Consider the following 23,391-nt stretch of genomic DNA (forward strand, 5'->3'; position numbering starts at 1 on the left):
GCCTCTCTTTGTGGTTTATATCTATCTAATTGTTAGCAATCTCAGGCGACAATCTTCCCATAGACTCCCGAAGCTTCCACTTCACCGCCGCCACGCTTGCGTAGCTTCTGTTGGCCGTAGGCATCAAAACTGATTGCTCATCCGGCTGTGCCGTTCAGTCAGATCACTACCGTCCCTCGAAATGCCTCGGGTCCTTGCAACTCCAATGATATACCCAGATTAGACCATGGCGCTACACAGCCTGCAATTGCATTAGCGCAGTTGGTAATGGGTTCCTCCCAAAGTCCACGCATAACTAGCGTCGGATTTGCTGATGTTTGCTGCTTACCTTACCCCTCAATAACTGGATCTACTTTGTCACTCACTGGTCAGAGCTTTCGGTTTTATGTTTGTCGTGGTGATATTATAGTTACTGTACATAACTGGAATTATCTCCGGGTTGCCCAAACATGCGAATGCATATGCAGAATGAAGGAACACAAGCAATATGCCGAAGTTCAAGCTAGCAACCAACCTGCATACGGTTTTCCCGATGGACGTTGCGTGGCGTTACTGTATTGGTCGGGTTGGAACAGGGGGGTTTTATCACGCACTGACAGCCAGCCCATCATCTGCAGCATGAACCGTAAAGGTTGGTTTACCACGCGGCTGGTTCTTGAACGGCTGGTGCCATTTTCGTGTGTTAAACTTGCAGAGTCAATGTATTCTTGAGGCACAGTACTAACTACCGGTCTTGGCGAAGAAAACGGTGAAGCAAATAGCCTTTTGAAAAATCAGAGGGTAACCAACAGAGATATACATGTTTGCTGTCACACGTTATCTTAAATCACTCATCCCATCCATCCCCACGCGTAACGATGATCAAGCGACGGTTAGAGTAGAGATGAAGGAAGGTAAGGGTTATTCGCCCCGGTGAGCTAGGGACGCGCCGTATCTCTGGGTCGATGTCGCATTTTTACACGACGGCCCGCAAGGATATCAACTTAGCGCCGGACTAAGAGTTGACAGGTTGATTTATAGAGAATTATTTCCAGCATAACAGAGCCATTATATAACAGAAAACTGGCATGAGCAAGGTCTCCAAGATGTTATTTGTATCTCGTTTAAGTTTTTTTTTTTTTCCTCTTCCTTTTGCCTAGAACGGGGTACTTTGTCTCCATATCTAAAAGGATTCAGACCCGCTATGTTGGGGCTACTGCAAGCGTCATATCATACCCCGTAATAACCATTCCAGAAACAGGTCAGATCTTCAAAAGAGGCGCAGAAAACACTTAAGGACTTTTCTTGCATCCAAAGTGCGATATTTCCCAAGTAAAGCAACTCAACTATACCTGTGACAGCTAGATCGCGCGCCACCCGTGATTGATATTACGACAACGGCTAGGCAGTAGCTCATGGAACTAACAACCAACACTTCGGACCCTAGCGGGCTGTAGTGGAGACAATGAACCAGGAAACTGGACGGGTCGTTCTCATGTGGTGATTACCGAGCGAGCGTATCATGTCCAGTCTCTGGCCGTACTCATATGTATGTGCCCTTTCTGGTGGTGTCATGAACAATCCATACTTTCTCATGTAATTTTCCCCCAGAGTTACAAGACGTTGGAACGAATCTATCAGTATACCCAGTTTGTTTGACTTTTGTTTTTGCAATGCCTTCCCAGATTCCACAATGGCGAGAGCCAATTGCCATTGTGAGCATGGCATGTCGTCTCCCAGGCGGAATCGATAAGCCACTAGACTTGTGGGATCATGTCCGAGCAGGCCGTTCATCCGCCACAGCAATACCCAAAGATCGATTCAATGCTGAGAACTTTCTATCTATGGACCCTAATCAGAAGGGAGCTCAGGCCTTTAGGGGTGCTCACTTCGTCAAGAGGGACATCAAGCAGTTTGATCACAAGTTCTTTGGCATCAGCAAAGACACTGCTACAGCCATGGATCCTCAGCAGAAACAGTTGCTCGAGGTTGTCTATGAGTGCCTTGAGTCAGCCAATATCTCCATGGAAACAATCTCAAAGTCCAAGATTGGCTGCTATTGTGCCATGTTTGTGAGTGATTATCACGACATGCTCATGCAAGACCCCGAATATCTTCCAACATTCATCGCTATTGGAACAACACGAACTATGCTTGCAAACCGCATCAGTCATGCACTCGACCTCGGTGGACCCAGGCATGTTGTTATTTCCCAAATCGAGCGATTACAGTGCTGACGCTTCATGCAGTGTTACCATCGATACAGCCTGTTCGGGTGCCCTGGTGGCCCTTCATCTTGCTTGCCAAGCACTGCAGGCTGGGGAGTGTGACGGTGCTGTCATTGGTGCATCTAATCTTTTCCTGAGCCCTGATTATGCATTGTCCTTGACGCGTCTGGGCGCTATTGCTGCGGATGGTCAGTGCAAGACATTCGATGCCAGCGCCAATGGATATGGACGTGGTGAAGGAACCAATGCCGTCTACGTCAAGAGACTTAGCGATGCAATCAGAGATGGAGACAGTATTCGAGCGGTCATCAGGGGCACTTCATCTAACAGGTAAGTTTACTCACTCCCCAAACAAGATTGATGCACTAACAGGTTTAGCTCCGGAGCTACTCCAGCAATCACGGAACCTTCTGGACGAGCTCAAGCAGATACCATCCTACAAGCTTATGCCCAAGCAGGAATCAATGATTTCAGTGAGACTGGATACTTTGAGTGCCATGGAACAGGGACACCTGTTGGTGATTGCATAGAGTTGGGAGCCGTTGGTTCAGTCTTTTCTGAGAGCCACAAAACCCAAGACGCACTTTGGGTTGGTTCCGTGAGTGAACATGTCTACTTCTGATGGCGAAGAATGCAAACTAACGTGAATAGACAAAACCAAACGTTGGGCACTCAGAAGCTGCTAGCGGTTTGAGCAGTTTGATCAAGGTAGTCTTGGCCCTGGAAAAGGGCGAGATCCCTCCCAACACAAATTACAAGACACCCAACCCCAAGAGTAAAGTCCCATCTACTAGCTACACCTGTTTCGGACCCAACTAATTATTTTCCTAGTCGACTTTGACGGATGGAGAGTTCGTGTTCCAACAGCTCCCCAGCCCTGGCCATCAAAGTCCATCCGCCGAGCAAGCGTCAACTCCCTTGGTATCGGTGGATCGACTGCCCATGCTGTCGTTGAGTTCTATGAGCCGCCTCAACTGACAAATGGGTCTGCCAATGGTGTCAATGGGGTTAATGGCCATCATGAAGACGGGGAGAAGACCAACGACCCATTCTTCCTTCTCTTCACATCTGGCGCTTCTCGCTCCTCTCGTGAAACAAACGAACAGAATCTCCTCGAGTTCCTCAAGACACACGAAGAGTGCAAGAGCCTAACTAGTCCTCTTGTCAAAGCGTTGAACGCTCGAAGTCAGATCCATATTCGGCCATGGAAGTCGTTCGCTGTTGCGCAGTCTGTTGACGGCCTCATCCAGCAGCTGGAAACCAACGCACTCAAGTCTGGTACAGGACCGACAAGTGGCGATTCACCTCGAGTTCTGTTCACTTTCACAGGCCAAGGAGCTATGTGGTCACAAATGGGTAAACGTCTCCTCAATGCATTCCCTGTTGCGCGCAATACCTTGTACAATCTGGAGGAGGTCGTGCGAGAACTTCAGTCATCCAAGACACCAACTTGGTCGTTGATAGGTACGTCCAGATACAATACATCTCGACTTGATGGTTACTGACCCTCTTTCAGATAAGCTTACTGCTGAGCTCTCTCAAGAAGAGATTGACTCACCTGCCCTTGCCCATCCTCTCTCCATGGCGGTCCAGATCGCACTGACAGACGTTCTCTCAAGCTGGGGTGTGCTTCCAGACGGTGTCGTTGGCCATTCAGGTGGAGAGACAGCCGCTTCATACGCTTGCGGCGCCCTCACGGCCAAGGAGGCCATTACAGTGGCTTACTACCGAGGCATAGCGTGTGAGAACGCCCCATCAGGTGCTATGTTGGCCACCAGGAGCGCACCCAAGGCTAAGGAGCTTCAAGATTCATTGGAGCGACACGATGTGCAAATCGCTTGCTTCAACGGTCCTCAAAATCTTACTCTTGCGGGTTCTGCTGAGGGAGTCAAGAATGTGGCTGCCGAGCTTAGCACTCATGGCATTGTCTCCAGAGCTGTTGCTGTGACTCGAGCTTACCATACTCGCGCCATGAAGACTGTGGTGGATGAGTACGTCGGTCAGCTCAAGGGTGCCATACAGCCCAAGACTGGGAGAGTCCCCATGTACTCATCCGTCACTGGCCTTGAGCTGAAGGGGACCGAGGTTGACGCTGATTACTGGGGAGCGAACCTCGTCTCTCCTGTTCTTTACACTGATGCAGTCACGCTGGCTTTGACTTCATCAGACCGTAAGTTTGATCTTTGTGTTGAACTTGGACCTCATTCTCTACTCTCTCGTCCAACATCTGAGATCGTCAAGTCGCTGCCCGATTCACCCCAACTCCCCTTCTTCGCCACGATGCTCCGAAACGCAGACTCAAGCCAACAGCTGATGAACCTCGCTGGAGACTTTGTGCTCAATGGGAAGCAGTTAGACTTGGATCAAGTCAACAAGATCACGGGCAAGACTGGGCGCCTCCCCAATCATGTCCAAGACAACCTTCCCGCTTATGCCTGGGACTATTCCTCGACACCTTGGACCGAGCCGCGAAACAGTCAGGAATGGCGTTTCAGGAAATCGCCGCGACATGAGATTCTGGGATCTCGCTGCAGAGGAGTGAATCCTTCAGCTCCAACATGGAGGAACAAGGTGTCTATAGAAGATGCGCCTTGGCTTGTTGACCATCAGGTAAGTGAAGAGACTACACCCGCATCAGGGCAAGACTAACGTGTAGCAGGTCAACGGTATTGTGACATTTTCCTTCACTACCGGCATCGCAATGGTGGTTGAGGCTATGATGCAAGTGCAGGAAGAGAGCAAGGAGATTGACTGGGCGAATCATTCATTCGAGCTTCAAGACTTTGTCTTTTCCAACTCCATCATTCTTCCTGACGAATCACCCATCGATCTCTTCCTCACACTCATCCCGGATAACGATAATGCCAGATCCGAGGAGACATGGTATGACTTCACTATTTCCTCACTGCGAGGCGATGTCGATATCCGTCACTGTCATGGAAGAGCCGCAGTCCTCGAAAGTAAGTGGTACACGTCAAATAGTTAATGATCTAAGCTGACTATATTCCAGCAAGCAAAGACAATGTTGCCCTTCGCCGCAGGACCTCTTGGCACCACATGCCCCTCAAGGTCCCATTAAAAAGCTACTACAAGACTCTTGAGCGAGTTGGCTACGGCTACGGTCCCAAGTTCCAACTTCTCAATGAAGTTCGCGTTCGCCCAAGTCTCTCAGCTTGCTCGGCCAAGATCGACATGAAATCGACTGCTCAGTCTCCCGTTCCCGGCCAGCGATATCTCCTGCACCCGGCGATGATGGATGCAGCTCTTCAAACCCCTGCATTGGCGAATCGCTCGGGCTACTTCCAGGAGATTGACACGCTTCTCCTCCCGTCCAAGATGAAGAGAATCTCGATCCGCATGCCTGCTGAGAACACGGACGTCGCGTCTTGCACTACCAACACATCGCCTGTCGGCTTTAGCAGGATCCAAGGTAGTGTTGAGTGTTATGATTCGCTATCGAGACCTTTCTTTGTTGTTGAAGGTCTTCAGATGGACAGGGCTACGAGTGACGACAACACTACTCTCCCTTGGTTGAGACTTGCATGGAAGCCTGACATTGGCGATATTTCGAGCAATGACCCCATGCTGAACTCTATCCAGATCAAGAGTCTCCCCGCAGAGAAGAAGCTCGTTAACCTTGAGAACTTGGTCAAGGAGCTTATACCACTTATTGTTGAGAACGGTATTGAAAAGGGCAAAGACTTGGCTCCTCACCTACTAAGCTACCATTCATGGTTCCTTGACCAAGCCGAGCTGCACAAAGACCGCCTAGCAGCCCGCCACAAGCAGCAGAACGGCTTTGCAACAGTCCAAGACGCCATCATGAATGTCGTCGCCAACTCTGGAATCTCTCAAACCGTCGATGCATCAATCGTATCTCAGCTAGCCATCAACATGTCAAGGATCTTCCGCGGTGAAGTCGAAGCACTAGCAGTCTGGCTCGAGAACGATTTACTCTACCGTTTCTACGAAGAGAGTATCTTCACAACTAGCATGAACCAGAAACTCCTTTCTGTCGCTGAGCTCTTGGCGCACAAGAATCCCAACATGAAGATCTTGGAGATTGGTGCTGGAACTGGTGGTGCAACTACTGAGTTGCTACGTGGCTTCTCCAAGGCTGGAGGGAAGAATGCTTACCAGTCTTTTACTTTCACTGACATTTCAGCTGGTTTCTTCGACAAGGCTAAGAAGAAGTTTGCTCAGTGGGATAGAATTGAGTTCAAGACTCTTGATGTCGAGAAAGATATTACTGAGCAGGGGTTTACTGAGAAGTATGATCTCGTCGTTGCAGCCAACGTAAGTGTCAGATGCTGTCAAAGTCCCTGCACATGCTGATAATTCTACGTTAGGTTCTACACGCTACTGCCGATTTGAAGTTCGCCATGAAGAATATCCGATCTCTATTGCGCGATGATGGATACCTCTTGGTTGGAGAGCTGTCAGAGGGCAAGTAACATCACTCATCTCACTTGAGGTTTTAGCTAACATTTGAACCTGCAGACCTGACTTCAGCCAACTTCCTCTGGGTAAGATCAACGCGTAATCATTTACATATCATTGCTAACTCTTATATAGGGACCTTTGACTGGCTGGTGGCTACGCCCTCGATCTCCCGGCCGTTCTGGACCTGGTCTTACTCTCGATGAATGGCGCGACGAGCTGGCTGCCGATTTCGACGGCGTTTCTGAGATCGAAGCCAAACACGACAAGAGCGACACTAACCAACTCTCAAGCACCATCGTTATGATGGCTAGAGCAAAGCCAGCCGAGTACACTCCGCCCAAGCCGCTTTCTGAGGAGAAGGTACATATTGCTGGAGTCGGTAGCGGTTTATCCACCCGAGATCACTTCCAAAAGTATCTCGGCACGCGTGGTGTTTCTACAACCTCTAGTACCCTTGAAGACCTTGCCTCACGAGAATGGTCCGGTGAATGGCTTATCCTTGTTGACGAGGCTGAAGGAAGTTTCCTTGCTTCTCTTCAACCAGAGCAGTTGGCCGCATTGAAGTCATGGCTCACCAAGCCTATCAAATGCATCTGGGTTACTCGCAAGGTATATCTCGATCCCCAAAACACAACAGGAGGTCTTGTAACTGGTTTCGCTCGAACCCTCCGCGGCGAAAATAGTCAACTTCAGTTGTACACTCTTGACTTGAGCAGCGATGGTGATGTCACAGCAAACATCATCTACCACGCCTTGGAACGGGCGCATTACTCACATGATGACCCAATCTCCAGATTGGACTACGAGATTGCAGAGAAGGACGGGCAGCTCTGGACATGCCGACTTGTTAATGATGCTCCTCTGGAAAATGCCTATGGTCCTGCTCGGAAGATGGAGGCTCCTTCAACTGAGGTGATGAAAGCTCCTCATCACTTGGTCATGGGAGAAGTAGGAATCTTGGAGAGTCTGACCATGGCGCAAGATGACGCATACTCAGCTATCCCAGATGGGCATCTTCTTGTCGAGGTTAAAGCTGTTGGACTTGATGAACGGGTAAGTACATCTGTCTTCTTCCTCAATGGTTGATCTAACATCGTAACAGGACGGACTCATCGCCCAAGGATCTCTCCCAGCAACGGAATTCGGTCGTGAGTGTTCTGGAGTTGTCACTAGATGCGGCGCCAATGTCACATCATTCAGCCCAGGAGATCGTGTTGCTGTTATTGGTCAAGGGACTTTCAGAACACAGTACCTAGCACCTTCAGATTGTTGTAGAAAAATACCCGACTGGCTTTCATTCGAGGTGAGAAGAACTCTGACATTGCAGTGATGACGCATGGCTAACTTTGGGATAGGATGCGGCTGCTATTCCTACAAGCTTCGTCACTGCTTTGTACGCTTTGACAACACCAGCGAGAGTATCAACAGGACAGGTATGTACCATGTTCACCCGAACAGCCAGCGTTATTAACATAGGAGTAGAAAATCCTCATCATCAACGCAACATCAACCCAAGGCATCGCACTCATCAAGACCGCAACAGCCCTAAAGCTCGATGTCTACGCTGCCATCAGTGACGCAACCAACAAGCCCCTCCTCACCAGACTCGGCCTCCATTCTTCCAAGATCTTCGTGAACCCCACCAACACCAGCCGCTCTAGCGTTTCCCGCTCCACGACTTTCCAAGCATACAAGCTCGTATTGAACACTAAGTCTGGTCAATACGCAGACTTTGCTCATTTGGTCGCTAACCGTGGAACTTATATTGAGATTGGGTCTGGTGAAGCTTCTGGCGATGAGGTTTATCTTGCGCCTAACAAGAATGTCATGTTTGCTTCTGTTGATCTGACGGATGCGTATCAGGAGAGCAAACAGGACCTCGGAAGGTAAGTGACTTAGTCTATTCATGCAGACACTTTCAATGCTGACTTTCACATTAGCTTGCTTGACCAGGCGATTGACTTAGTTGAGAAGCGGGAGATCGATGTCGACATATCGGTTTCAGTGGCTGAACTTAGCTCTCTACAGTCAGCCTTCTCGTTACTTGTACAAGGTACTCAGCAAAAGCAGGTCGTATCACTAACGAATGTCGACGATCAGCAATTGATCAAGGTGAGTGTTTTCAACCTCTTAGCCACAGGGCTGCATCTAATCGTGATCTAGACACGACCTAAGACTTCTCGTTTCAACCCCCACAAAACCTACATCATCACAGGTGGTCTCGGTGGTCTAGGCCGCGCCATTTCTGTATGGATGGCCAGCTATGGCGCTCGACACCTGATCCTGGCCACCAGTTCGGTGGCGAGGGCCTCTGAGTCTGGTGACCTTCTCCAGCAACTTTCATCATACGGATGCAATGCTAGAGTCGAAGTTTGCGATGTCGGTGACTCCGAAGCCGTTGAGCGTCTCGTTGCTTCCATCGATACTCCTGTTGGTGGAGTTATTCACTCAGCGTTGAGACTTAGCGTAAGTTTACTCAATGATCTTGCATGGTTACCTATCTAACTTTGGTCAGGACTGCTTCTTTGAGGATATCACTCTAGAAGACTTTGATGCAGTCTTCGGTCCCAAGGTCAATGGCTCGCTAAACCTCCATAACTCTCTTCTCTCCCAAGATCTGGACTTCTTCGTCATGCTCAGCTCAGGCTGTGGAGTCTTGGGTAACGAGGGTCAGTCCAACTACGCCGCAAGCAGTACTTTCCTCGACACCTTTGCCAGATACCGTCAAAGTCTTGGACTTCCAGCCTCATCTGTTGATCTCGGATTTGTCGAGGACGTCGGCAACATCAGTGAGCGTCCTGAGATTCAGGCTTCCCTCTTGTCTCGTGGCCTCAGGCCCATTACTGTGCGCGATGTTCTACGTGTTGTCGAGGGAGCCATGGCAACTGGTTTACCCAAGAATCCCACCACCATAAACTCCACCTACGATGGCTTTGTCCAGAGCCAGATTGTTCTCAGCTTTGGCATGATCGACAAAGCCACAGCCGAGTACCAATCTTGGGCTCAGGACGCAAAGTTTGGTCTATTGCGATCTCGTGCCGCTGACAATGCTGCTCTTGACTCTGATGCTGATAGCGGAGAGAGTGCAGTCCAAACAGCAGTCAAGGCCTTCCGAAACACTCTGGGCCGGTTGGGTGATGCGCCTGAAGGCAAAGAGGCAGCTTTACAGCCCTTCGTTTGCACTGCTCTTGTTGCGAAGCTAGCACAAGTACTTTCGATCAAGGTTGGCGATATACAGCCTTCAAGATCAGCGATCCAGTATGGAATGGATTCGCTTATTGCTATTGAGGTTCGATCTTGGGCGCGATATGCGTTCCAAATCGATTTGCCTATTAATGATTTGACGAACCCATATAGTATTCAGGATCTGTCGGCTAGGGTTTCAAGAATGATTGTCGGATGAATATAATGTCTTTCTGGGGGTTGCAGTTTATTATAGATTGGGGTATTGCTTGTCTTTCCCTGTTTCCTTGTGTGCGTTTTCCTTTGTTGTTAGGTATGGCCTCACGATATATGAGATATATCAATTAAATACACTCCTTTCTTCCAAGATCATCATGCTTTCCGCATAGTTGTACTTCTCTATATTTAAAGTTCTTTGTAGAGGATATCTCTTCCATCTCAATCACGCCCGAGTCCCTCCCAGCTTACGCTCCCAAAGCCCAAAATATGCGATATAACTCCAAAAGCATGTAATGCAATCCCATTTACGGGTCTAGTCTAGAGACTCCATATTCCACGGCCCAACACGACACCCACCGTTATCGTGGGAAAGAGGATTCCGACATAGAAGTTGACTCTGACGCCGAGACTGAAGCTGGCGCGGAATTTGATGGTGTGGATGAACCAGCTGACGGCTTTTGGGCACAAATCGTTATTCTGAGTCGTTGGTCAGCTGGATTCCTTGGAAATATGAGAAGTTTAGTACTTACAATGTCATAAAGGAATGGTATTTCGTATTCCCAATTTCTTTCTTCACATCCACCAGAAACTTCTTGACCTGCTCCGGCGACCAACCCAAAGCTTGCGTAAAAACAGGCATCGTCAACGGCTCAATGATAAACAACCAATTCTGAGTCATTAGATGCCCTATGCGTTGTAACTTCTTCCCGGGATAACATGCATTTGTCGGCGCTCCGTGTCTCGTCTCGATGATACGCTCAAACCCGGCTTCCTGTAGTAATGGTTTGAACTTTTCAGGGTATTTCAGCGTCGTGCCAAAATTGCGCATTCCTTGCTCTAATAAATCGTTCCATTTCCGGAATGCTGTGCCGTTTAATGAGTGATTTGGTGATTGTAGGATCGCGATCCATTCTGTGAACTCGACCCATCCTCCCGGCCTCAGATTATCGAATGCCGCTTGGACTAACTTCTTTTTGTCTCCAATATCGCCCAGTTGTCGAATGTGAATAAAGTCGAAGTTGCCGCCATTGGAAAAGTCCCAATCGTGTGTAATATCGAATGTTTTGAAGCTGCAGTTAGATTTTGTATAAGGTGGGTGGACTGGTTCAATATCGACGCCTAGAACAGAACAGGAAGGGTATTTCGTGGCTGCCAAGGTGTTAGCTTCAGTAACACAAAAAGGCATAAAGCCTAAAAGACTTGCCAAATTCCTACAGCATCAATGTCAGCAAAAGTTGAGATCATGGGATCCCTAAAAAAACTTACCAGTGCCCATGTTCCAGGTCCAGTGCCGACATCAAGCACCCGCTTCGGTCTTGATGTTATCGGTGATAAGTGAAGTCCCTTGAAGATATTGATGATAACGGTATGTTGAATGACTAAGCGCAATCTTATCAGTAAAGCCGCGGGTTAAAGAGTACCGAGGTCATCGCATCATACCATTTCTGTCTTGTTCTTGCTAAACCAAAAGCGTATTAGTATGCGAGTCCCATATCGTTATCACAACGTATGATTGCAACATACCTGGCTATTCGGCACCAAACCGTACCCTGTTCGTTATCGTTTGGTTAATTCTCGGATGCTGATGCGAAGCAGGGGAGGGGGAAAACGAACGAACAGAGGATTTGGTGAATTTGGCGACGAAAGCTTGGAAGAACCGTTTGGAGCGTGACCCACTGAGACACATTAGCATGAGAGCAACCAATGGAACCAACCAACCAATCAACCAACCGCTACCTCAACTGATTGTGAGACTTACCGTTCCATAGGCTTGTAACTCGTAACAAACTCATCCGAAGAATCAGAAGAGTCCTCTATACTGTTCGTCTTAACGACATGGTCTTCCCTTGCAGCCGCCGCCGGGGAGAGCGTTTGCCGGTCCCATCCGCCTGAGCGTCGGGTAACAGGTGTCCCGGGGAGACCCCCTGTCTGAATCTGGCTGTCACTAGACACGCTAGAGGCGTAGTTCGACGACGATGAGGCGGTGAGAGTCGTTTGTGCAGGGGGCCTTGCCATGGCTGACGACTGTAGAAACTCCGTGGACCCCCCGCCAGCACCACCGCTTCGAGTCGAGCTCGAGTCGTGTCCATTGTTGTCCATCGAGTGAGCCATTTTCGTTGGTAATAAAGCGCGGGCCGCGCCGAAGCCTAACAGCTTGGTGTTTTTTTCGTTCGTCTCTTGTTGCTAAATTATTTTAGTTTGACAGATGGTGTCGATTCGAGGAAGTAAAGTAAATAAATGGGATAAAATAACTTTGTCGGTAGCCAGACCTGCTTGATGCAGGAAAGGCATGCAGTTCTGACGTCGTCGAGTTAAACCGTACGGCAGAGCCAACACAACACAAGACACGGGTCGGAAAACTTACGCTGGATGGGGTCATGTTGCTCTTCTATGTAAAAGAAAGAAAAATTTGTTCCCCGACGTTGGCTGTGTTGGGTACCGAGACGGCTGAGGAGCACCCTTGTTTGTTTGCCTCGTTCTCTCACAGATCATCAAAGTGCTAGCCCCGTCAAGTTTAGCTTAGTGCCCTCAACTGACAAACGGCTCGTTAGCTCTGGCCCGCACTTTAGAGTTTATCACATTAATTAGTTTCAAATCCGTCACATAATGAATGACTGGTATTAATACCCGTTGTTTTCTCCCAAGTTTGCTCTGTGGCCTCGGGCGCAAACAAAACACCGAACGCACCAACACAAAGATTTGTTGATCTTGAATCGGTTCTTTTTCAGCCCCGACGTCTGAGGAGGGTTGCAAATACTACAGCGATTATAGCTAGGAGATGGATGAACTGTGGCGCAAGATTCTCATGTCGTTTGTTATCTCGTCGCCTCGCCATCTCCAATGCTGTTCGCTTCAATGTAATTGTTTGATTGTTGTCACGTGACCGACACCCGACTCCTCCCAAGTGGGCTTTGCTTCAAAAGGAAGACTGGATTTATGACCTCTCTCCGCCATCTCTAGGAGGGCACTTTCCATTATACACATATAACTTCTCGATGCTCGATGGATTTATTCTTGCGCCCATATAAGACTTATTGTAATCTATTTTTCTTTCTTGTCAGGTTCTTAAATACACCCTGGGCGTTGGTAGCTACCCTGGGGCCAGCGTGGGATCTCCACCGAGCAATATGTAATTGATTTATCTTTAACTTGTTACCTCGTACAATGGTCATATGTATTCCGTACCTTTGAAACTGTTTAAACTGAAACCCTAGAATAAGTAACTTCCTTTCTATGAACTGTCAATACTAAAAGCCGTCTTAAAAGTAACCATTATATACTTATGGCCTGTAAATAGTCCGAAAGCTATGACTCGGCATGGACCATTACCGGTTGCAATTAGATAGTTATTGTATTAACTGCACCAACGGCTGTCTTAGCTTCTTCATGGATAGGAAGTCCATTGACATCTTCAAGACCCCAAACTTTCGCAACTTTATTAAGCACTTCAGTGGACAGGTCAAATCTGCACACTGGAACAACTCAATAAGAAGTGAATGTGAATGCGAGGGCTTACACATATAAGCCACCCTAAACTAGTATAAGTTGAGTGTCTAAATCAATATTGGCTGCTCTAATACACATTCAGTCACAAACAAGTCTGCAACGCAGCGTTCCAACTCCAGTAACAGGATATCAGGCATTACTGAATAAACCATTAATATATCCCACTAACGCTCAAAACTATTATTGATATACCTCTTCTTTTGCTCCAGATGAAGCACGTTGGTTTTTGATGGTGTGCTGCAAGCAATATCAAGATGCGATTCTGGCGAGCGTTCATGTGTTACATTACATATGGGTCTGCACTGGAAGGAGCACCAAAGTCCTGTGAGAGAATCCTCCCCAAAAAAAGAGACAAGAATGACTTAGGATAACTTTAAAGTATTAATGAGAACTATATGCATATAACATAGGCAGCGTTTCGACAATGCCGCACGTTCCCTTATGCAATTAGTTTTTGTGAAGCTAGTAACGAGAACATGACATAGCATGAGTAATATCCTTTATATTTCCAAGGACGGTTCTTGAGTAATGTGAGCAGGCTATTTACGTTGCCTGAGTACTCTGAAGCCGAATTCCTCATACGTCGCATCAAGTGTTTAAGATGCTGCTTATCAAGGGTCACTTTCCCAACAGCTTTGGCAGTACCTATACGCCTGAATTAATAATGAGAACGCCACTAATTGGTTGATCAAGATATTTCGGCCGAGTAGAAGGCATTGGGAATTTCCTCTGAGTACACAGGTGATCTTTATAAAGCTCGGGCTCATGAAGTGACAGACTGGCTGTCTAACTTGTATCTCTGTTACTCATATATGTATGAATGAAGTTACTTTAGTTGGCTCTTATCACGATCAAGCCAATTTTTAGACCTCAAAGGTCTGTTTGCTTCATTTAAAGGTCATGATTGGTGCTACTTGAAACTCTATATACGTTATTGGCATTTTTACTTACCTGGAAAATTACTTACAACATGCATACTGATTGAAGGTGAAATGCATGCCACCCCGGTACGGTAGATCTGCTAGACCAGAAGCGCGATCTAGCTAACGCAGGATGATCTGCCAAGACTATGCAGTCAGCCTGATCACCGGCGCAAAGTTACTCCATCTGATCCTGCATTACGTTCAAGGATCCCCGAGTGACAGAAGACCGCCGCCCGCAGCTTCACTTGCAAATTCACCACCTTTATTGTATCCCACATAGTTACTCAATAGATCGTGTGTAATGACAAGATGTTGAACGCAGCAAAATGGCAATGTGACGTGCTGAGATACCAGATCTGATAGGATGCCGATTTATAACTGTCTATAAGCCTCTTTGTTACGAAACAGCACCAAGGAGCGAAGGGTTAAGGTTGTAAATTTAATTTACGCCGAAGCCGCACTTTTGTTACGCCGGAATTCATTCTGTAGGATTATATAATCGACCTCACAACTGAGCCCTCGCACATGACAGTGTAGCATATCCCCGGGCCATACCATTCCCTCTTCGACGAGATGTTCCAAAGGTCAAACTTACATATCTCACATGTTGAGAAACACACTTCGCTGAGCCGGTCGCCCAAGCATGATGATATCAACAGCTGGCAGTCGACTCTTATGGACTTGTCTTCCACTTCGACGAAATGCAACTACTCGCGAGACTTAACCGACGTATGATTTCGATTGCACCCGAATCTTGGTATGCGCAGAAAGGCTAATTCAGTCATAGTATTTGCAGCTTATCCTTACATCCAGAGTACATGAGGTGGCCAAACCTACCCCCTTGACTAAGGCAAGCGGTCTCAGTGAGGAACTGGGATGCAACATAATGTTGAAGCGGGAAGATATGCAACCTGGATACTCCTACAGGCTAAGAGGGATATATAACAGGATTGCCAACCTGCATAAGGAGCAGAGGTGGAAAGGCGTGATTACGTCTTCTGCGTGTAAGTCGAACCCCGAAGGAGACAAGTCCGTATCTAAAACTTCACAGCCCATTCTCTAGCTGTAGCATACTCAGCAAGCAAGCTTCGAATCCCATCGATAGTTGTTCTACCAGAGCACACCTCAAAAGCCAAGATCAAGGAACTAACTCGTCTGGGGAGTACTGTGACGTTACACGGACATAGTGCCGATGCTGTGAACGAGGAGTGTTTACGATTAAAGTCACTTCATGATATGACCCTCATTCCTGAGCCCGGAGATGAGCACATAATTGCAGGACATGGCACGATCGGACTGGAGATAATACAGCAGACGATTCCTTCTCAGGTCCAAGCGGTCTTCTGCCCGATTTCATGCGGAGCTTTGATAGCAGGTGTGGGCATCTACCTTGAGCGCATCACTCCTAACATTAAAGTCATTGGGGTCGAGCTTCACGGCTCAACAGAGATCCCCGAGCTAATACGCAGAAAAGGACAGATAACGCTGGAAGAGCATCTGTTGTCGAGGAACATCTGCCCCAAAGTTGCTCGAATTTGCAGCGATGTGATGGATGACATAGTCCAAGTCACTATCAACGAAGTCTTGATAGCAACAAAGAGCATATATGAAGACACGAGACAACTTGTTGACACAGAAGGTGCACTGGCTGTTGCCGGGATGAAGAGTTGGATTCTATCAAAGGGACTCTTGGAATCGGAACAGAACTTTATCGCCATCACGTCGGAAGCGCAACTCGACTTCTCCAAGATACCGAATATCGTCAAGCAAGCGTCGATGGCTGAGAGGGCAATGGAAGGCCAAAATGAGGAACCAGAAACGCGTTATCCGGGAACATCATCGCTCGAGGCAAACGGTGGATGGTCTAGTAGTACGACTGTCGTTGAGACGGAAACCTCGACGACTTCTACATCAGATATCGAAACGAGGCAATGGCTAGGTTGACAGCTAGAGACAGGTAATACATTGATTAATTTGGAGCCACTGCATTCAGTCATTGGGATTTGTTCCATGAAAGATCCTGTAGCTACGAATATAGTGGTGATCAAATCATGATTCACATTCAATGAAACCAATTACTCTTTCTAAATATGATGACACTGAAATACACAAGTTTGAATCATGTTTCCAGTTTTTGAGACTCCATTTTCTCGCGCAATTCGTCCATGCAGTTCATCGACATTGAGGCTGCAAGTAAGCTGCAAGCCATCAAGCTAATCGGGGTATAATCTCCCCGAGCTACACAACATATTGTAAATGTCTCGGAGCAAACCAAGTCTGTGGGATCAATCCTGCTTGTGATAAAATACTCCTGCTAGTCGGAATCAAATTCCCGTCACAGCTTTCTACGAAGTTTCTCATCCAGTTGCAACAACAAACATCATGGCAGTCCCAACAGACCTGGCTCTGCCAAACTTCGATGCGGTGTTCATGCAGGTTCGTTTGAACACTTGCTCAGACTCACTCTGAGGAATGAAACCGAGACTAATGACTACAAGAACAACCAAGAAAGCGATTCTCAAGACCCAATTCAAGCCCTGGTAAGAAACCCATCTTCAGTCAAACTTCCGTCCAATGTCCAGTACACCGAACCCGAGATATTTCTTTTTCTTGTGCAAGCCTAGATCATTGCTAAATACTTGATTGCAGCAAGGCGTGCCCTATGCTATCCGCAAAGTCATAAGCATAGCCAAGATCAAGATTCACATCACCGTGGAACCCGTTGATCCAAGCGATGCATCCTCAAAGTTCCGCTTCAAGCTTACATCTTCCGTCATGGGCCTCGGTATCATTGGCGCTGCACCTCTACGAGCCGTTGGCTTTCAGACGGACAACACTGACGTGCGGGTGATGGATGGCGTTGAGCAGGAAAAAGACGAGCCCATGATTGGCAAGACAAAGAGTCGCATCTGGATGTGCACGATTGAGGAAGTAATGACGGAACCTAATACTATTGGGGAGGTCGCTGAGTTTCTCAAACAAGGCTGGGAGGGCTACGATGCGAAGACATCAAAGGTTGTTCGTATTAGCATCAAGAGTGCGGGGCCCAGTGCTGAGCCGTGGCAGAATGAGCAGGTTTGGGGAGTTCAGCAAGGAAGATGGACGGCGCGCGTTGCGTTTCGGAAGGGGAGTGTAAGTGAGACTGCACGCATTCTGTACGACTATGTCACTTAAGATCACACACGAGACGAGTTTCGTCATCTGTAAATATTCCTCCTTGAAAACCTCCATGATACTCTCCTCTGAACTGAATTGAGTGGCAGCAGATCCTGCTACAGGCCTTGTCTCAGTGCCTTCCAGCAGCCATTGTAGTGGCCTGATGCACTGAGAATGCTCCGACCTGTGTAAAGTTACAGTGCTACAGGGAACTCAGTGGCTCATCCACTGCTATGCGTAATGTCTGTGCGACACGCAGCGCTGACTGGCATCTGCTGAGGGATGACAGGATTAGGATTGCGGGATTACGGGATTTGGGGAACAACCTGCAGGATTTAGGATTGGTGGATTGTCTGTTCGCTAATAAAATAGCGGACCAACTGCTGCCCGATCCCTAGAATGACCTGAGAAAACCAACTTCCAGGCGCTTGCTGACGCAGCCAAGCCATTGTTTCCCCTGCTGGTTGTCATCTTTAGTGTCCTCACACTGAGAGTTCTCCCTGTGCGGATGAATTGGCCAATTCGCATCCCGAAGTACTTTGGTATATATAGAATATTGTAATGTTGTATGTCAGCCTAAGGAAACTCCTTTTGATCGTTTTGGTCAGCTTCTTTATACAGGTGACCTCCATCTCCGATAATTGCGCAATGATGAACCTTGGCTCAGATGGCTTGCGAAAGAGGGTCGCGATCGTGGGAGCTGGTCCCTTGGGCTTGATCGCGACCAAGAATTTTGCTGAGGAGGGCTTCGACGTGACCACTTTTGAACGCAATGAATACGTCGGCGGTCTATGGCATATCACGTCTGACCCTACACAGACATGTGTATTGCCTGGGACAATTACCAACACGTCAAAGCTCACGGTGCGTCCCTCCCGGTGATTGACGACTGGCAGAGGTACTGACGGTTCCAGGGCGTCATGACCGACTTTCCCATGCCAGAATGTAAGTCGTCCTCTTCTCCGCTCACTTCCTAGTTTCTCGCCAACTTTTCACAGCATATCCAATGTATCCAACTGGCGAACAGATTGAAGAGTACTTCCAATCATACGCCAAAGAGTTCAAGCTCATTCATCACATCAAATTCGGCACAGAAGTCGTTGGTGTCTCCCGCGATGAAGCCTCCAAGATGTGGCGTCTCTCATATCGCTCGACCAGCAAACCCGATGCTGAGATCCAGGAAGAGACATTTGAACGACTGATCCTCGCCACAGGATCTTTCAGCAAGCCATCAATCCCCAACGTCAAGGGTATTGAAGGCTTCAAGGGTGAAGTACTCCATTCTCAAGCTTTCAAGAATCCTGCCAAGTACAAGGGCAAGAATGTCCTTGTCGTTGGTCTTGGAAGTACTGCAGCGGATTCCATCTCTGGCTTTCACAGGGCTGGTGCGAATAAACTGATTGTATCTCATCGACAAAAGGTTCTCATTTTACCTCGGATCACCAAAGACAACAAGGTTCTCGAGTTTACGCTTTCATTCCGACTGCTTCAATTGATCTTCTTTCTTCAAGAGGTGAATGCATGGCTCATGTCCATCATTTTCTTTAGCGAGTTGAAGAAGATTCAGCAAGACAACTTTCCCGGCCTGTCATCGCACCCTGCTTTTACAGATGGGCGAAAGATGCCTGGGCCGAAACACATGATACCGACTGTCAGCGACGATCTGGCAGGTTATCTCCTCAGTGGAAGGTTCGTACACAAGATTTATCATGCAGAAAAACCCATACTGACATGAGGCAGACTACGAAGCGCTCCAGGCATTGCAGAGATCAATGGTCCCAAGTCGGTCAAGTTCGTTGACGGCAGTGAAGCCACCGACGTTGATCTGATACTCTTCTGTACTGGGCTGTCACCGGACTTGGCTTCATTCATCCCCAAAGAATACGACCCCTACAACGTTGATCTATCGCCTAGCTCGTTCGCCAAGCTTCAGCCTCACTACACAGCTGACAGACGAGTCGCCCGGTTGTACCGAGGCTTCATGTCCATCCAGTGTCCTCACCAGTTGGCTTTCCTTGGAACAACACTGGCAAAGCGACCAGCCTGGCAGCTTTATGATTTGATGACCATGGCTTTGGCTCAACTCTGGGGTGACAAGCATCCGATGCCCTCTCCTGCAGAAATGAACAAAGACGCCGATGCCTTCATTGATAATATTGTCAAGTTGAGCAAAGGCGGCGATGTCAAGTTTACTGGTGTCATTGGTCACAAGGGATTTGACCGATGGTTAAATGACGTGGCTGGGACAGGTCTTTACGACCATCTGGGAAATTGGACGAACGGGAGATGCTGGAAGCTGTGGTGGGAGGATAGAGAACTGTACAACAAGCTCATGACGGGTATCTTATCAGCCCATGTTTTGAGGCTGTTTGACACTGGTCGCGGGAGGAAACCTTGGGCTGGTGCGAGACAGGCTATCATGGAGGCGAATGATGCTGCTGACAACTTTGGCAAGGACAAGGCCTGATCTGGAGAGTATATCATTCTTTTTGAAGAAGGGTGCAAAGGAGAGGTTTATGATTGAGAGCGACAACAACATCATTTTGCTGGTTAGAGCTATAAAATTCCTTGGGGTAATAGTGACAGGAATGTCTTCGATATGCAGATAGATTTATTCCACTTGTCAGTTGAACATCTTGGTACACTGGTAGCTTTCAGATCGTAACTTTCATTCTTCACCGATCATGAACTGGCTCGGCAATCACCTCGGGACTTAGATAGGGTTTCCTAATAACTTAAACTTCAGCGCTAGTGCTTCATCAACCTGGACTCCAGGGTTCAAGCCCGTGGCTTCTAGCGAGGCCACGCACTGCGCTCTCTTGGCGACTTCCGCAGCTTCCGGCTCTTTGTCAATCTCCCGTGAATAAAATGTCCTGACAGTCCATCATTGCCAAGCCTTTGGCGAAAGCGAAGACTCCATCTCGAAGGAAACAGAGATGCCAGGACGATAATGCAACGGTCGACGGACAATCAGTAAAAAGCCGTTGGGCGGAAGGACTAGTCGGAGTCTTCGCGACGTACCAAAGGAAATCGATAAAGGCATGGATACCTTGTGGAGAATGTGAACGCCTACCTATTGCGCCTATACATCGTCGAAATACCGAGTTCGTCCCATGGCACTTGGAATCAGTCGAAAGGCCTCTCCCTACGGACATCGCACTCGCGTTCGATATACTGCTCGGCATTGCCGAGGCGTTACTCACCGACCTCGACACCACGGTTGAACTTATACTACTATTATTGCTTGCTGTTATTAAAAATGGCCGCTTATAAAACTAACCTAAGCTAGCCCTATTATACTTTCCTAAAATGTTTATCCCTCTTGATAAAATAATAAAAAGAACCAAGCTAACAATCTCTAATACTATAACAACTAGACCTGTAATGAAGGTATAAGACTATAAAAGCAATGGTTAATATGCAGAAAATGTGCATTAGATGGAGGCTTAACTTGCCAGTTCTGTGCATAGACCCGCCCAGGGAATATAGCTCTGTCGCGAGTTGTTCCGGCATGACCAAGACCAAAGGTCCCAGTGGTTGTTTCGAAGCACTTCCTTATCGACGATGAAGTAAACAGTTGCGGCTATCCAGCCTGCGATAACAACACCAGAGCTGGCCAGGACGGCGCTGGTATGTACCAAGCCGTCGCGCATTGAGCGGAACTATCTTCTTGTTAGACCGTCTTCAAATCAAGTATGACTCGTCTGGCCCAGAACTTACAAAGCTGAGGCGCGTCACTAGAGCTACCGCCTGGACAAAGGATGCAAATGCTGCGATTGCTAGCATTAACCACGTCGACAGCATTTTGACCGAAGCCCATCGGGTTCTCACCCAGCCGTCCTCGTTCCTGTCCACAGAGTTGTGCGTCGTCTTCCAAACGCTGACTCCATGAACTAGCAGACTCAGGATGCTGAGGTCAAGTAGAAGGATGAGGACGCGCAGGGCCAGCCTGGTGGTATCAAAGATACTCACGCTCTTGTTCTGCGGCGCATGGCGCTGCTTGAGGAGCCCCTGTTTATCAGAAACCGGACGCGGGCTCTTTTCAGCATATCCGTTGTCGACTTCGTCGTGAGGGTCGAGCCGGTTGGAGTATGACTCGTAGCCAGAGGGTGCACTGAGGTCCATGCTGAATATTGGGTCTTTGGTGTAAGCTTGGTTTGGTTCCTTCAAACAGATTTATCTTCGCGTGGCCGTCATCTTATATCGTGATCTAGTCAAGCGGGACTCAGCGTCAAAAGTACTTTTGCAAAATTGCCATGCAACACGATCCTGTCAGCCGCAGTTGATGCCTCACCGACACCGCCTCCTCAGATGGCCAATCATTTTACAGCTAGTATCGTCCGGAGTAAGCTGACTGTGAGCCCTAATAATAACTATAATCCTTATATCTATGCATAAGGAGTTGCATGCTGGCCATTTTAGCCTAGTTAGGGCATGTAAATGAGCACTAGGAAAACAGCAAGCTTTAAGCGAGTTGGCTCCTATTTTAAAAAGCCTCAGGCCCATATAAAGAAATCCTTTCGGCGGAGGCTGAGTAATCTGTCAGCCTGAACGAATATGTTAATTGGTTAGTACCCGAGCCGTTTTTAATCAAGTGCGGCTGTGTCCAGCCTTGTCATCGGCAACCATATGAAAAGTTGAAAACTAATGCAGTACCCCTGACATCTGGCCAAGTGATTGCTCAAAATACGTATACCGCCACTAATAAGCAAATAGTAGATTCTCAGAAGATGAGAAAATATGTTTATAAGGACGAGTATAGCACCGCAAATAGGAAATATTATCATTACCAAGCACTTCTCTAACTCTGTCTCAACAGCATCTAAGACTTGCTGCACTTAATATCTTCATTCCATTCCTATATATCTCTAAATCACAACACAAATCCGTCAAAATGCAATTTTTATCAATCCTTCTTCTTGCCGGCTCTGCCCTCGCCGCTCCCCGGGCTGCTCAGCTGTCTTCCCATCAGCCTCGAGGTGACAGTATCGATGACATGCTGCCTCCTATCGTGCCTATCAACACAAGAAGTGGGGACCGAGACCTCATCTCCAAGATTATTACTGCCCCTACTCAGGCCGAGCGCGTCAAGCTTTTGAACCAGCCTGGCGATTATGTCTTTGACTTCAAGGCTGGTACCGGGGCCGGAGAGGCTTCTGGCAAAGGTGGCAAATCTGTGTCAGCTACTGCTCTGACCATGCCTGCTCTTATCGGAAATGGAGCCTCCATGACAGTCGCCTTCCTTGGGCCCTGTGGGATGAATACAGCACACGTTCACAACCGAGCAACGGAGCTTAACATTGTTGTCAAAGGTCGTCTTGTTACAAACTTTGTTGTTGAGAATGGCGTGAAACCTATCGCCAACACGATGGATACCTTCCAGATGGCTGTCTTTCCCCAGGGCGCTATTCATCAAGAATTCAACCCTGATTGCGAAGATGCTGTGTTTGTTGCTGCATTCGATAATGCTGATCCTGGTGTGAACCAGATCGCCCAGAACTTCTTCTCCCTTAATGGTGATGTTGTTAAGGCAACTCTGGGCGGTGTACAGACCATTGATGGAAAAGATATTGAGTCTTTCCGCCCGCATATTCCTGCGAATATTGCCCTTGGTATTGATGCTTGCTTGAACAAGTGCGGTATCAAGAGGAACTCGAAGCGAGATATTAGCGAGCTACTGGGTTAAATTGGAGATTGAAATGTTTTACTTCTAGTTGTATCTTTATTAGAAAACCTATAGTTTTGTATATATA

At 47.8% G+C, this 23,391-nt stretch overlaps 7 protein-coding genes across 7 annotated transcripts; 5 read left to right on the forward strand and 2 right to left on the reverse strand.

Annotated features, from left to right (window-relative positions):
• Positions 1-1,314: 1,314 nt before the first annotated feature.
• On the forward strand, positions 1,315-10,316 carry BKA55DRAFT_217948 (uncharacterized protein). The gene is made up of 17 exons (XM_046185215.1): positions 1,315-2,176; positions 2,229-2,537; positions 2,586-2,805; positions 2,859-2,982; positions 3,039-3,671; positions 3,724-4,817; positions 4,867-5,167; positions 5,218-6,503; positions 6,557-6,653; positions 6,708-6,733; positions 6,783-7,703; positions 7,753-7,953; positions 8,006-8,083; positions 8,133-8,536; positions 8,591-8,762; positions 8,814-9,116; positions 9,166-10,316. Exons 1-17 carry the CDS (start codon positions 1,653-1,655, stop codon positions 10,051-10,053), a joined length of 7,581 nt encoding a protein of 2,526 aa, XP_046041899.1. The 5' UTR covers positions 1,315-1,652; the 3' UTR covers positions 10,054-10,316.
• A 190-nt stretch (positions 10,317-10,506) lies between these two features.
• Positions 10,507-12,624, reverse strand: BKA55DRAFT_585127 (S-adenosyl-L-methionine-dependent methyltransferase). Its single transcript, XM_046194413.1, has 7 exons — positions 11,812-12,624; positions 11,667-11,728; positions 11,577-11,602; positions 11,493-11,511; positions 11,319-11,431; positions 11,257-11,263; positions 10,507-11,201 (listed from the first exon to the last, which is right to left on the reverse strand). Exons 1-7 carry the CDS (start codon positions 12,162-12,164, stop codon positions 10,579-10,581), a joined length of 1,203 nt encoding a protein of 400 aa, XP_046041900.1. The 5' UTR covers positions 12,165-12,624; the 3' UTR covers positions 10,507-10,578.
• Positions 12,625-14,724: 2,100 nt separating this feature from the next.
• BKA55DRAFT_656267 (tryptophan synthase beta subunit-like PLP-dependent enzyme) lies at positions 14,725-16,426 on the forward strand (the record flags this gene model as incomplete). The annotated part of the gene is made up of 3 exons (XM_046197446.1): positions 14,725-15,211; positions 15,270-15,486; positions 15,534-16,426. Exons 1-3 carry the CDS (start codon positions 15,056-15,058, stop codon positions 16,424-16,426), a joined length of 1,266 nt encoding a protein of 421 aa, XP_046041901.1. The 5' UTR covers positions 14,725-15,055.
• Positions 16,427-16,761: 335 nt separating this feature from the next.
• On the forward strand, positions 16,762-17,660 carry BKA55DRAFT_668291 (uncharacterized protein). Its single transcript, XM_046197890.1, has 3 exons — positions 16,762-16,918; positions 16,981-17,022; positions 17,132-17,660. The coding sequence occupies exons 1-3, from the start codon at positions 16,865-16,867 to the stop codon at positions 17,654-17,656; spliced, it is 621 nt and encodes a 206-aa protein (XP_046041902.1). The 5' UTR covers positions 16,762-16,864; the 3' UTR covers positions 17,657-17,660.
• A 626-nt stretch (positions 17,661-18,286) lies between these two features.
• On the forward strand, positions 18,287-20,105 carry BKA55DRAFT_528282 (flavin-binding monooxygenase-like-domain-containing protein; the record flags this gene model as incomplete). Its single annotated transcript, XM_046188989.1, has 4 exons — positions 18,287-18,502; positions 18,553-18,583; positions 18,637-19,327; positions 19,379-20,105. 4 exons carry the CDS (start codon positions 18,287-18,289, stop codon positions 20,103-20,105), a joined length of 1,665 nt encoding a protein of 554 aa, XP_046041903.1.
• Positions 20,106-21,236: 1,131 nt separating this feature from the next.
• BKA55DRAFT_217988 (uncharacterized protein) lies at positions 21,237-22,102 on the reverse strand. The gene has a single exon (XM_046185216.1). The coding sequence runs from the start codon at positions 21,761-21,763 to the stop codon at positions 21,323-21,325; it is 441 nt and encodes a 146-aa protein (XP_046041904.1). The 5' UTR covers positions 21,764-22,102; the 3' UTR covers positions 21,237-21,322.
• Positions 22,103-22,439: 337 nt separating this feature from the next.
• BKA55DRAFT_585136 (RmlC-like cupin domain-containing protein) lies at positions 22,440-23,331 on the forward strand. Its single transcript, XM_046194414.1, has one exon. The coding sequence runs from the start codon at positions 22,533-22,535 to the stop codon at positions 23,322-23,324; it is 792 nt and encodes a 263-aa protein (XP_046041905.1). The 5' UTR covers positions 22,440-22,532; the 3' UTR covers positions 23,325-23,331.
• The last annotated feature ends 60 nt before the right edge of the window (positions 23,332-23,391 follow it).

Source organism: Fusarium redolens, assembly GCF_020744475.1.
Source record: "Fusarium redolens strain MPI-CAGE-AT-0023 chromosome Unknown BKA55scaffold_29, whole genome shotgun sequence".
Taxonomy (NCBI): Eukaryota; Fungi; Ascomycota; class Sordariomycetes; order Hypocreales; family Nectriaceae; genus Fusarium; species Fusarium redolens.